The sequence below is a fragment of the Podarcis gaigeae genome (genome assembly GCF_964106915.1).
Source record: "Podarcis gaigeae genome assembly, chromosome: 6".
In the NCBI taxonomy this organism is placed as follows: Eukaryota; Metazoa; Chordata; class Lepidosauria; order Squamata; family Lacertidae; genus Podarcis; species Podarcis gaigeae.
This window is the reverse complement of record NC_139682.1, coordinates 4,587,510-4,601,205: the sequence shown is the minus strand read 5'-3', so window position 1 is coordinate 4,601,205 and position 13,696 is coordinate 4,587,510. Positions and strand designations below refer to the sequence as shown.

At 48.2% G+C, this 13,696-nt stretch overlaps 2 protein-coding genes across 3 annotated transcripts in view; both read right to left on the bottom strand.

Annotated features, from left to right (window-relative positions):
• SCRT2 (scratch family transcriptional repressor 2) overlaps positions 1-2,787 on the bottom strand; it is a 39,398-nt gene extending 36,611 nt beyond the window's left edge. The window contains exon 1 of the mRNA XM_083744708.1: positions 2,438-2,787. Within this exon, the coding sequence (XP_083600834.1) occupies positions 2,438-2,579 (142 nt within the window). The 5' untranslated portion in view covers positions 2,580-2,787. The remainder of the gene's footprint in view (positions 1-2,437) is intronic.
• The window catches only part of ANGPT4 (angiopoietin 4), a 313,202-nt gene that overhangs the window by 114,798 nt on the left and 184,708 nt on the right, over positions 1-13,696 (bottom strand). The gene's annotated exons all lie outside the window — the stretch shown is intronic.

Here is a 13,696-nt window from a genome sequence, read left to right as displayed (position 1 = left end):
TCTCACATGCTTGCAAAAATCATTTGGACACAGGAATGTTCTCTTCCCACCTCCTCCAAATTCCTTGTTCTTAAACAAGGAGGTCCGCTGCCCAAGAGTCACAAAAAATTGGGATACAATCTCCCTTTCTCTCTCTTTTTCTTCCATGACTGCATAGTATATCCTTGTAAATGGGAGGGCAGGTGTGAAATCTCATATGTCAGAGGGTGATTGAGCAGGATTCCCACTAACTGGGGGTGGGGTGGGGGTGAAGGCTTGAATCCAACGCGCCCCGCCCCCGCCATGTGGTTCTCCTCCCCCCCCACTAATTCCTGGCTCCCGTCCCTAAATCCCACATTCTCAAATCTTCAAATCATTTTGCTTCCCATTCCCAACGTTTGCAAAAAAAGTTTCAGATCCTTTCAGAAGCCTACATTGTATGCAAGAAGCAGCCTTCTCAAAATAACGTGATAGTGGGTCATTCCACAGATTATTCTGATCACAGGAGTTGGATTTCCTTAGCACAGTAATTTGATTTGAAGAACACCAATCCAACAACCACAAAATATACAGCCTCATCAATCCCGTGTAGGTCTACTTGGAAGTAAGACCCACTGATCTCAATGGGACTGACCTGCTCCCAGGTATCATTGTTCACAGAGGAAAGATGGGGATCCCACTTTTGAATGAATGAATGAATGATATGTATCCATCAGAATTTAATTAAAATTTATGGTGGATGAGACTACCAGCAGCTCTTAGTAATGGTGGTTTAATCAAGCCTCCTTCTACAGGGTGAAACAACAGGAGAGTTCCATTGTTTTCTTGCTACAAGCGTTTTAAGGGACTGACCGCTGTTAAAAGAGTGTGTGACCTTTTGATCTGAGCCAGCAACGCATCTCTTAAATCCTTAGAAACACATCCACACCCTTGACCTATTGAAGCTTCGCACAGCAGTCCTGTCGGGGCGAAAGGACTGGAGCGACGCCACTCACACAACCAAAACTCCTTGCAAAGGCCACCGCATCCACTCTGGGAGGAATGTCATATTTCTGCAGACGCAGCAGTTTTACGCAGGGTGCACCTATGGGAATTCATCTGCAATAAACTAGCACAACAACACACAAAAACACGGAGCCGCTCTTTGCAAACGCGTCCTTCGCTTTCACATACATTGGGCCAATGCCTGAGGTTCGAGAAACACGTGCAGAATGCCCTTTCCAACACACACACACAGCCAGCCACGCGCAAAACGCGAGAAAGACCAAACTTTTCTATGCCCCATTTTTTTTGCAACGGCTCCGCTAAAGTCGTCCACCTGGGCTGTCCAACATGGGCTTCTGGTTGGCGGGGGAGAGAATGGGAGGTACTGCTGCTGCTGCTTTGGGTCATAAACTTGGGAGATGGAAGAAGGCAGCCGAGGATGAAAGCGGCTGGGAGGAGAAGGGGGGAGGGGAGACCATCCTCCCTCTTTGTAGGACGAAATGGATGAAAGAAAGCAAGGAAGGATCCTGAGTCCGGGCCGCGAACAGAGGCTTTGCCTATCCTGCCTTGAGCTCAAAATCCCCCTTTTGCGGCCTTGGGGCGAGCAAACCCTATCCATCTCTCTCTCCCCCCCTGCGCCCCGTTTAAAAATGTATTTATACAAATCTCTTGGACTCAGAATATTTCTCCCCCCACAAAAAACTCTAAGATCTCACATTGCATAACGGGGGGGAAAGCATCCCAATTTAAGTACAGTATCATCTCTGTCCTCCCCCGTTTTGTGTACCCTTTCAGTTGTAGAGGGGGTGAGTGAGGACCACCGCCTGGTCCAAACTTTGCCCAGCCAGACTTTGGGTGCCGGTGTGTCATGACGCATCCAACGCTCTCTCACAAAGGTTATTTCTCCCTGCTCACTGGCGATGTAGCCCCCCCGGGGGGCAATCACACACACACACACAATCCTGTTCTAATGTTCAGGACTATCCCTCTGGCACAATGATGCTGTGGGAGGATGGGTGGGAGCAGTAGAAGAGACCCCCCCGCGCGCGCGCTCACCCTGCAGGCAGTTTTGTGTTTTGTGGTGTGTGTTTTTTTAAAAAAGATTGACACCACTTTTTGCTGCCTGTTTCCGTTCCCTAGAGGAGCCACGAAGGGTGGGGGGGGGGTGTCACTGTGTCCGGGGAACAGAGAGACCGAGGTAGAGGGAAGGAGAACTCCACTAACACCCACCGTGGTTATAATCGAGGTCCCTCTATGCAAAACGACCCAGACCTTGCCAAATAGGCTGCGCCCGCTCTTGGCTCACCCCGCACGCGCATAACCAAGTGTTTCCCCTTTACACGCTCCTCCTGTCCCCTTCTAAGTCCCCTCTCCCTCATGCCCACACTTTCGCTCTCATCACTTCCTAGCATCGCACGCGCCCCCCGCCCAACCCGCCCTCCGACCCTTCTCAGAGCGCCTCTCGCCTCCTTACCATCCTCCACCCCAGGGTCGCCGGCTCCCAGGGGTCCCGCCAACTCATTGTAGGAAGTTTCCAAGGGGTGGTAAGTGGGGGTCGCCGGGCTGGGCTGGAAAGCGTCGGCCTTGATCTTCTTGACGAGGAAAGAGCGAGGCATCGTGCAAAGGACCCGAGACGCCGCCGCCTACGGCTTCTTCTGCTACTGCTGCTGCCGCCTCCTGAGCCTCGATCAGCACTTTGGACAGCGCCCGCTCTCCGCTGGGGAGCGAGAGGAGGGAGGGGCGGAGATGGGAAGCGGGGGGGGGGGGAGGAAAGTGGAGGAGGAGACAAGGTGGGGGGGGGGGAGGCGGGAACTGCCGAGGAATAGCTGAGGTCAGCAGCACGCTCCAGCCTCGCCCCCCCTTCCTCCTGTCTTTATATGGGACGCAGGCTGCGGAGAGTGGGGTTGGAGGGGGGGGCGATCAGGTGGATTAATCCATCAACCGTCCCCCAGGACCGTCAGCACGTGAGCGAAGAACAGGCCGGGCTAAAGGACGGGGGCGTTGTGTGTTGGGGGGGATATTGCGAGAGGCAAGGCAAGAGAGGGAGAGGGTGGGGGAGGGGAGGGGGGCAGGGGAGTGAGAAAGTGAGAGGAGGGTGAAACAGATAAGGGGACCGGGTTGGCAGTGCGGTGGGGGGGGGGGAGGAAGAAAGAGAGAGAGAGAGAGAGAGAGAGAGAGAGAGAGAGAGAGAGAGGAGGGAGGGAACACAGTATTCCATTGCCCATCTGGTTAACACTGCGACACACACACACGTCTAGAGTCCAAGGTTTGAGCCTATAAACACCTTTTCCACATTATTCGGCTCTCCCACCCCCGCGCCAGCATTGTATAACCCACGCGGCGACGGCCAATTTCAGCTCCGGGAGAAATTCGCAGGTGAAGTCTGTACCCAAGATGAGGAGAGAGGCCGGCGCTCTGAAATCTGTTCTAAAATCAGTGCAAGATAACTTTTCCCTTCCCCTTCTGCACCCCAGAAAATAAAATGGAATGCTGGTTGCCAGAGGGTTGGAGGCAAAAATAGGTACCTATCGATCCCTATCGCTCCCTCCGCTGCATCCGTCCCTTTCTCTCCACCCTGAGCAGAGCTCCAGAACAGGCCGGCATTTTCTGCCCCCTTTTGGAAACACTCTTCCTCTCCTCCCCCCCCCCCCGCAACGTTTCCTTAACCAGCTACCCAAATTCCTCGCCATGCAGGGAATTCCTCCGCCCCCCTCGTCGTTTCCCCTCCCCTTCCTCCTCCAAATCGACCCCCTCCCCTCGAGCAAAACTGCTCCTTCGACAGTCGTGTCTCTCCACCCGGAGGGTTTATTAACTCTTGCCTCCCCTCCCCTTCCTCGTGTCCAGCCAAAGGCAGAACAATAGGGACACGTGTCTGAGGAAGAAGAGGAGGGGAGAGGGGGTGGGGAGGGGAAAAAATATTCTCTCTCTCCCTCTTTCTCTCCCCCCCCCCATCCCTCTCTTCACCACCATCCACGGTTTCTTTGTCTTGGTGCAAACCCAGGGTGGTTTAAGACCCAGCAAATTATGATTGTTATTGAGCCTGGATTCAAGGGCGGGAAGAAACCCTGATTTCCCAGTTCAACAAAAGGTGGAGTACTTTGACCTTTGGAAAAGCGAGAATGGAGAAGGAGAAGAGTCCGTTTATTCCTTTTATCTAGAGCCAGCTGAAGTTATTTCGCTGCTTGAGACGAGAAGGCTAAAACAAAACCCTCAATGGTGCCACCACCACAACCCTCCAAAATAATGCGAGGCACACAATTACCATGGAGGTAATTCTCCCCCACAAGCCCCAGTGCGCAGCTCCTGGTTACTTTTCAACAGGAGATGTTTGCAGCGGATTGCACCCCAGACAGAGCCGGATTTAGGGCAGTGCGACTGGTTGGGTCGCACGGCAAGCAGGGTTTGTGTAGGCCAAATTCTGGCATCGCACAGGGCGCCGCTGAAATCTGAGAACCCTGAGGGTCCAGACCTCCAACTTGGTCTTCTGTTCCATAGCCTTTGATCACACCCCTAATCATCCAGCTGCCCCTTGCCTGGTCGTGAAGCTGCCTGTGTCTTCATTTGACCCCAGAAAAGGGCAGTGGTAATGGGAGGACAGCACAGACCCCAGCTTGTTCAAGATGCATTGCAAACCTGTGTGTGTGTGTTCTGCACAGACTCTTCTTGACTTTGACCATTTCCAGTTCCTTCGGGGTATAAATCAGGGCCTGTTCCTTACACTGTGCCATCAGGCCAGGACAGCCACTAAAAAGTCCACCAGGCGTTTGACGGATGGTGTTTCTTTGCCTGTTGCCAATGCCTGTCAGCTTGGGCCAAGCAGCCTGTTGAAATGGCTCCCTCTCAAATCCACAAAGCGTTGCCAGCCTGGGGATGAAATGAATGCTGTCCTCCGTGTCCTTGGATAATTCATTTTAACGCAACCATTGTTTGTTTAGCCTGTGGCCTAACTACTGCACCAGGAAGGCTACAGATTGCAAAGTTTCCCTGCAGCTTTCAGAACAGAAACTAACGCACTGTCCTTAATCTAGGAAGCAGCTGCGGCAGACCTGTGACATTACAGATGTTGCCATATCCCAGATGTTCACATTATCCCAGACTACTGCCCATTCTGACTGGGGCTCAGCAATGGACAAATCTTTCCAATTCGGTTTCTTAAAGTTTCTCATTTTGGAAATAGTTCACTTCTCCACATTTATGTAACTGCAAAGAGTCCCTATGAAAATCTGTCAGCATTTTTGTGCAAATTTCTCCTAAAATTTGCATATTTACCCACTGTACACATTTTGCAAACTAATAATAGTAGTAGTCCGCTATTACTTTTATTTGCATTTTAATGGTTGCTTTTTTGCGGCATATGCATTCTTCTACACATTATTCTTCTACACATTTGGAGAAGTGTTCAGAGCCGTAGCTATTGGGGTGGGGGGGCTAGCCACATTTTTTTTTGTTCTGGGTGAAGCCTCCAAAGGGGCTCCATTGAGGCTCCCAGCCTATGTTTGTACACAGCAACGTTTCCTTGACCCGGGTGAAAATGAGCCTTGTTTCATTCCGCATTATTTCAGGAACTGTGAATCATGTAAGGTAAAGAAAGGGACCCCTGACCATTAGGTCCAGTCGTGGCCGACTCTGGAGTTGCGGCGCTCATCTCGCTTTACTGGCCAAGGGAGCCGGCGTACAGCTTCCGGGTCATGTGGTCAACATGACTAAGCCGCTTCTGGCAAACCGGAGCAGCGCACGGAAATGCCGTTTACCTTCCCGCCGGAGTGGTACCTATTTATCTACTTGCACTTTGACGTGCTTTCGAACTGCTAGGTTGGCAGGAGCAGGGACCGAGCAATGGGCGCTCACCCCATTGCGGGGATTCAAACTGCCAACCTTCTGATTAGCAAGTCCTAGGCTCTGTGGTTTAACCCACAGCGCTACCCGCGTCCCGCATGAATCATGTAGGCTTGCATTAAAATGTGAACTGTGTCAAAGTTCTCCTCTCATCCCTACTGGGGGCTGATGGGATTTGGAGTCCTACAACCTGCCCTGTGCAGTTTTTCTTTTAAAATGAAATTTCAAAAAAACAAAAACAAAAAACCCTTGAAATAAAATTTATTTTGAAATTGGTATTTCAATGATATACATATTGTATATAAACACAGAATGGAAATTAAATATAACAATAAATAAAAAGTAAACGATAGCCTGTACCCCTCCACCCTGGGCCACAAGTCAGGTAAGTGACCGTATCACTGCTGCCTGTTTGATGCATTTTGTGTGTTGCTCTTGCAGGGATGATTCTTCAACATCAACTTTGTTGGATTGGTCATGTTGTTCGGATGTTTGATTATCATCCTCCAAAGCAGCTACTCTATTCCGAAAGTAAAAATGGAAAGCGTAATGCTGGTGGTCAACAAAAGAGATTCAAAGACTCTATCAAGGCAAATCTTAAAAAAATGTAGTATAAACACCGACAACTAGGAAACACTGGCCTGCAAGTGCTCCAATTGGAGAATAGCCTTTACCAAAGGTGTCATGGACTTTGAAGAAGCACAAATTCAGGGTGAAAAGGAGAAATGTGCTAAGAGGAAGGCAAGCTTGGCAAATCCACAGTGTGATCCACTCACACCTGGAAACCAATGTCCCCACTGTGGAAGGATGTATGGATCCAGAATTGGCCTCCACAGTTACTTACGAACTCATTGTTAAAACTGTGTTTATGGAAGACAATCTTACTTGGCTACGAGGGATCGCCAAAGAAGAAGACTTTAGTATTTGACCCCACTCACCACCAGCATGGGGCCCCTGGATGTGGCTCCACAGGCTGAAAAAGACCCCTGATGCCAGCTGATGGCCCTGTATGTTGTTGCTGTTGATGCCAGTGCCGGTGTCACACCCTAGAACAGTGTTTACCAACCTTGGGCCTCCAGCTGTTTTTGGACTACAACTCCCATCATCCCTAGCTAGCAAGACCAGTGGTCAGGGATGATGGGAATTGTAGTTCAAAAACAGCTGGAGGCCCAAGGTTGGGAAACACTGCCCTAGAAAACAGGAAGATGGAAAGGAGACCAGACAAAGCCCAGATGGCCACCGCTTCTGGACACACAACCAGAGTTTTTGACCTCTCCATCCAAAAGAAGCTTGTAATTGCAACTTCTCTTTCTTTCTCTTATGCTTCAACCTGCCCCAGATGGGTTGGCCTCTATGTTTATTGTATTCCTATCCCCCCTTCTCCCTACACAGGAGCTCAAGGAGGTGTACGTGCTTCTCCCTGCTTCTCATCTAATGCCCACAACAACCCTGTGAGGTAGGTTAGACTGAGAGACAATGACTGGCACAAGGTCAGCCAGAGAACTTCATGGCCAAGGGAGGATTCGAACCCTGCCCTTGTCTACCCAAGTCTGAAACTCTAACCATTGCATCCCACTGGCTTTCTGTATCTGTTCCCCCTTCCTCAATACAGCCCCGTACTCTTAACTCCTTCACCACCCCCACTTTTTTTTTTAAACCCTCACTAACCTCACATTGGGGGCTATCACATTCAGTTGAGGAAAATTATTTCCATACAGCTGCCCAGAATTTTAAGATCATTGTGGGTTGCTGGAGGCTGGGGGGGGGGGGTGTCCTTTCTTCCTAGCGTGGAAGAAAAGGTTTGCATTCTTCCTTGTGTGTCTCTCCCCTCTGTCCTTTTTTGTGCATGGAGAAGGGGGTTCTTTGTGTGCATTTGGGGGGGGCTGCACACAGAGGCTTATTGCAGTCAGCAGTATTAATGCCACTCGGCAGCTCTGATTGTCGGTTATTAGCATATATTATCTCAGTCCCCTGCTCCTGAAAAGAGAGGGGGGGCTATTCTCTTTCTCCCCTCCCCAGCCGTCCCTCTCGCTCCCCCCTCCCCAATCTGCACCCCTACCTTGTCTTTTACACTTAATCACCTCGCTTATTGCACTACATTGGGGTGGGGAGGGGTGCAGAAATATCTCAGGGCAGCGGGCAAGTGTGCTTGGCACAAATAGGGCATGAGTAATCGCCAGTTCGCTTGCTGTGCCTCCGAGGAAGGAAGGGGAAACAGGATTCCATATTAACAGATAAGGTGCAGGGAAAACCGGACTCTTCTATCTCCCCACCGCCGCCCAAGGCCTTGCGAAAGGGAATCTCCGAAGCATGCAATAAAGGAGCAACAAGGAGATGGGCTCAGGGAGAAAGGGGGGGGGAAGCATTGCTAAGCAGCGGCATTTAAATAAGAGCTGCCCTTTGCGGACCTAAAAGGCAAGTTGTCTGGAAAGGTGGCTTCTGTTTGCTCCAGCGGGGCCGCTAACCTTGAACTTGCAAGCCGTGTGATGTCACGGCTCCTTGCCGGGGAGACAGATGGGCTATGATGTCATAAAGAGCCCCAGATTGTTCTCATGGGCCATGTGTTGTTTCAGGAGGGTGTTATGTGCGTGTGGTGATTTGGAGGTGGAAAGCGTGAATGCAGACCTTCCGAGTGTCCCAATTTTCCAGGGACAATCCCAGATTTACAGCAGCCATCCCGGTTGTCGTTTTTTATTTGATTTATTTGATTTTTATTTTATTTGGAATGTCCCGATTTTCCTTATGCCGTCCCTATTTTTATCAGAGAAATGTTGGAGGCAATGAGAGCAAATATGAGATGTGGTTTGAGCAAACAAGTTGGAGGAGAGAAGACTGGGCGTTGATTTGAAAGCCATCTTCAATCAATATCATCATCATCATCATCATCATTATTTTATTTGTAGCTGCCTTTCCATAGTTGACACTATGCTCAAGGCGGTTTACAACATGACAAGATTTACACAATTACAAACATAGCAGAAGTCATAAACAATAAATAAAACACATCAAAAAGTACACAACCAAATGGAAACAATTTCCATGTAAATCATAAGATCTAAAACTAAAGATGCAACAATAATATCCATAACAGCGACAAGCTCTCTCAATCCTCCGTAAACAATACTCCAGCCCAAGAATCTGTTCAACAGCCTCAGCTTTTGTAGTTGGAGTCAGTCCGCACTCCACTCTCCCAGGCCAGATGGGATAGGGCCAGCAAGGCAAGGTGCGGGTCTTCCAGGGCTCAAAGCCAAGAAGACAGTCTCATTTAAAACAACGCAGATAAAAATTAAAAGCAATTTTGAAAGAGGAGCCCTCTCTGCTGAGCAGCAGCCGCGGTCCTCATGAAGCCTGTCAGGCCCCGCCCCAACCCAGGTGGAGAGAAGACGAGGAAGAAGAGTTTGGATTTGATATCCCGCTTTATCACTACCCGAAGGAGTCTCAAAGCGGCTAACATTCTCCTTTCCCTTCCTCCCCCACAACAAACACTCTGTGAGGTGAGTGGGGCTGAGAGACTTCGGAGAAGTGTGACTGGCCCAAGGTCACCCAGTAGCTGCATGTGGAGGAGCGGGGAAGCGAACCCGGTTCACCAGATTACGAGTCTACCGCTCTTAACCGCTACACCACACTGGCATTGAGAGAGGAAAGGACAGGGCCCTTCAGGCCCTCAACAGGCAGTCCTCCTGAAGGGCTGAGGAGCTGCCACATGGAAGATGGAACAAGCTTGTTTTCCGCTGCTCCAGGGGCTAGGACCTGAACCAATGGATTCAAATGGCAAGAAGGGAGATTCCGACTAAAAGTCAGGAAGAACTTTCTGATGGTAGAACAGCAGAGCAGACTACTCTGGCAGGTGGTGGTCTCTCCTTAAACAGAGGCTGAACGGCCACCTGTCAGGGATTTTCTAGCTGTGATGCCAGCATTGGACTAGATGACTCTTGGGGTCTCCCAAGAGCCAGTGTGGTGTAGTGGTTAAGAACTGTGGACTCGTAATCTGGAGAACCGGGTTTGCTTCTCCGCTTCTCCACCTGCAGCTGCTGGGTGACCTTGGGCCAGTCACACTTCTGTGAAGTCTCTCAGCCCCACTCACCTCACAGAGTGTTTGTTGTGGGGGAGGAAGGGAAAGGAGATTGTGAGCGGCTTTGAGACTCCTTAGGGTAGTGATAAAGCGGGATATCAAATCCAAACTCTTCTGCTTCTTCCCTTACAACTCTACAATTCTAAGTGTAAATAGGGGTGTGTGTTTTTTAAACGTAGGATCAGAGGCATAGGAAGTTCAGGTAGTACCCGGTGTGGAAAATTTCTTCTCTCCCCCCCCCCACACATTGACTTTTTTTTTTGCCTGCAAAAATGGCTTTATGTTATTTCATATTTTCTTACAAGGGAATAAATAATAATAACAAACTTTTATTCATATCCCGCCCTCCCCAGCCGAAGTCGGGCTCAGGGCGGCTAACATCAGATACATAACACTGGCATAAAATCAAACAATAGTTAAATTACCTCCTAAAAACATGTCAAATTCAAATTAAAGTCTAATTAGATGGCTTTCCTCAGGGTTAGGGTTGGGAACAGTAAGTGCTCCACTGAATTGAAATTTCAGCCTTCATGACATAGGAAAATGTCCAAGTAAACAGCTATTTTGGTGAAGGAGGGTCACGATATTAACTGATATGCATGACATTTCATATATAGCTATATAATCCCTAGTGTAGTAAGAGAAGAACCTTTGGAGCAGGCTTTTTTTAATTTAAAAAAGTTTTTTTATGAACTGCCCTAGCAGGGCAGTTATTGTTCCTTGATAATTTGTCATCCCCCCCTCCATAATGGCACCTGGGGCAGCCCGCCCCCATGCCCCCCTTTCCTAAGCCCCTGTGTAGGATTAAGCATTGGTTCTGGGAATCATAATCTGAATGCTTCTGTGTTAAACCTAAGAGTTGGAATTGTGGGTGACTGGGCTCTGTTTGGCTATTTCCCTGGCACCACCTGCCTGATGTGCTCTGGTCCGCTCACTCATGAATCATGAAAGTGGCCCCCTCTTTTGTAGCCTGGGGGGGCAGGCGGTAGGGGGGAGGGCAGAGAGCTCACAGGTGGCACATTCACAACCTCAGACCTCCATCTTTTCTGCTGGGCACACCTGGCTCCCTGTGGCATCTTTCATCCTGCCTGCCCCGGCTGCCTTGATTTAAGACAGGTTAGCACCACAGCCGTCCCATAAAACCCCCAGCTGGAGTCACAGACAGAGAGGGAAGCACCCCAAATAAAAGAAGGGGGGGAGAAACGACAGGGCATCTTGGACCCTTCTAAAGGGGAAGGAGGAAACAGGTGTTTCAGCTGTTCTTCCTTGCTGGCATGAGGAGGGCAGCTGAGGATGGTGGCCTGGGAATTGTGCCCCAGTTTCAGAAGGGAATTGTTGGGCGTTTTCAGAGTGGGGTCAGGAGCCGCCCTGCTTTGCATGCTGACAGTGCCAGCTGCTCAAATGGATGGCACACTGAAGGGGTTTTGCATTTCCTTAAGGCTGCATAACTTGTGGCGGTTGGAGAGTTTTGATCACACCTGCTGAGTTTCTGGCTCCCTTTTGTCTATTCAACGTTGAGCCTGTATCTGAGTATTTTCCTCTCCTGGGAGTAAAGAGTAAAGACTCTTCTTCTTTTTTATATAAAAAAAACCTTAGGTGACTTCCCCTCTGTTTCCCCCCCCAAATGCTTTTTATTGAATTTTCACAAACAAAACTGAAAATCAGTTGCACTTTATACCTGTACACGTAAAAGTAAAGGGACCCCTGACCATTAGGTCCAGTTGTGGCCGACTCTGGGGTTGTGGCGCTCATCTCGCTTTACTGGCCGAGGGAGTCGGTGTACAGCTTCCGGGTCATGTGGCCAGCATGACTAAGCCACTTCTGGCGAACCAGAGCAGCGCACGGAAACGCCGTTTACCTTCCCGCTGGAGAGGTACCTATTTATCTACTTGCACTTTGATGTGCTTTTGAATTGCTAGGTTGGCAGCAGCACATAAAGTAGCACATGTAAATTTCATTTCAATTTGGCCAACATGGCGAATGACAGATTATTATTATTTTAAAAAATAATTTTTATTGATTTTAACATATAAATTATAAAATGTACCACAAAACGTATCACTTATACAATCTTTTGAGACTTCCATCAGCACCTCTGATGATCCACCGTTTTAACCACTTCTTATGCATTTCTTAACTTTATATTGCCTTTACATCTCTTAACAAATCATCCTCCCCCTTCTCCATTTTTGCAATACTTCTAATAATACTCCTCACAAAACTTCTTGCAAACCTACAAACGTCATCTGATCTTCACAAATACTTTTCAAATAGTCTGTAAATTTACTTCAGTCTTCCGTGAATTTCTGGTCCCGCCGGTTTCGAATCCTTCCTGTTAGTTTATCTAGTTCTGCATAGTCCATTAACTTCATCCTCCATTCGGCGAATGACAGATTAACATAATCCTGAAAACACTTGGCAAAGGAGTAAATCCCATGGAGTTCAGTGGGACTAACTTCTGACTGACCCTGCTGAGTTAGGGCTGCCCCTTTCATCCTGGATCTCTTGCCACACTTGCAGTTTGGCAAAGCTCAAATAACCAGAGGCAGGGTTAATGCCTAGACTTTCTTTGCTTTCCAGATTCAAACCGATTTGGGTCAGCAATGCAGAGGAGCCCCCTGGGTCTCACCTACAGCTACCACTGCTGTGATCTCCTAGAGCAGCCTTTCTCAACCTGTGGGTCCCCAGATGTTGTTGAACTACAACTCCCATCACCCCTAGCTAGCAAGGCCAGAGCTCAGGGATGATGGGAGTTGTAGTCCAACAACCTCTGGGGACCCACAGGTTAAGAACTGCTGTCCTAGAGGGTCTGGGTATCAGTGGTGGTGGACCTTGGGGTCTCCAATTCCAGCAGTGCCCTGCAGTGCCAAAATCTCCCCCTTTTCTAAATCATAGTTGCTCCATCCCCTGCAGCGCCCCTGAGGCTTGGCTCCCAGTGCAATAGAACAGGTTGTGCTCCCCTAAAACCACCTCTGTGTGTATAATTAAATGGCTGAAGTTAAATTGTTCAGCAAGAAGTTTTTGACAGACAATAACACAATTTCAGTGAGGGAAGTGGAATGTCCTTTTTTTGCTAGTGAAACCACCACCAAGGGCCTATGGGCTAAGTAGACGATACCTCCAACTGCAAAAGTCAGTGTTCTTTGCACAGGAATCTGGCTGTGTAAAATCATTTGTGGAAGGTCTCCCCTTGAGTCATTCACGAGGCTCAGCCCTGCAAGATGTACAGGTTGGGAACGGTGCCCCTTGTTGCTAAAAATAAAAATGTTTTATTAGTTTTTTAACATACCATTTTCAACTGTAATTAGACATACTTTTACATCATACTCAATTTTTGTTTTTTTTAAAATAGTTTTTATTCATTTTCCAAACAAATTTTATACAATCAACAAATTATTTTGCACTCATTCTTCAATTTTTTACTTCCCTCAGTTTCTCTGTCAATCTTTCGTAAAATTTCTATTTATTGACGCATTTCTAAACATAATATTGCCTTTCCCAACTCCTTTTCCTCTTACTCTCTTTTTTGCAATATTTCTTACTATCATACTCGATTTTTTGTCTTCCATCAATCCTGTCTGAAAATGTTCCAATCTAATCTCTTAGTATGCATTTCTTATCTTCCCTATTACATTTCAGACTCATAACCAATATCTCTATCTTTTTCTACTTTGTAACACTCCATATGTTTCTCCTTACAAAACTTCTTGTAGTCCTACTAATGTAGTTTGTTGATTACAGTTGCTCTTCAAATAATTCATATACTTCTTCCAATCTTCTGTAAATCTCTGGTTCCACAGGTTTCGAATCCTTCCTGTCATTTTG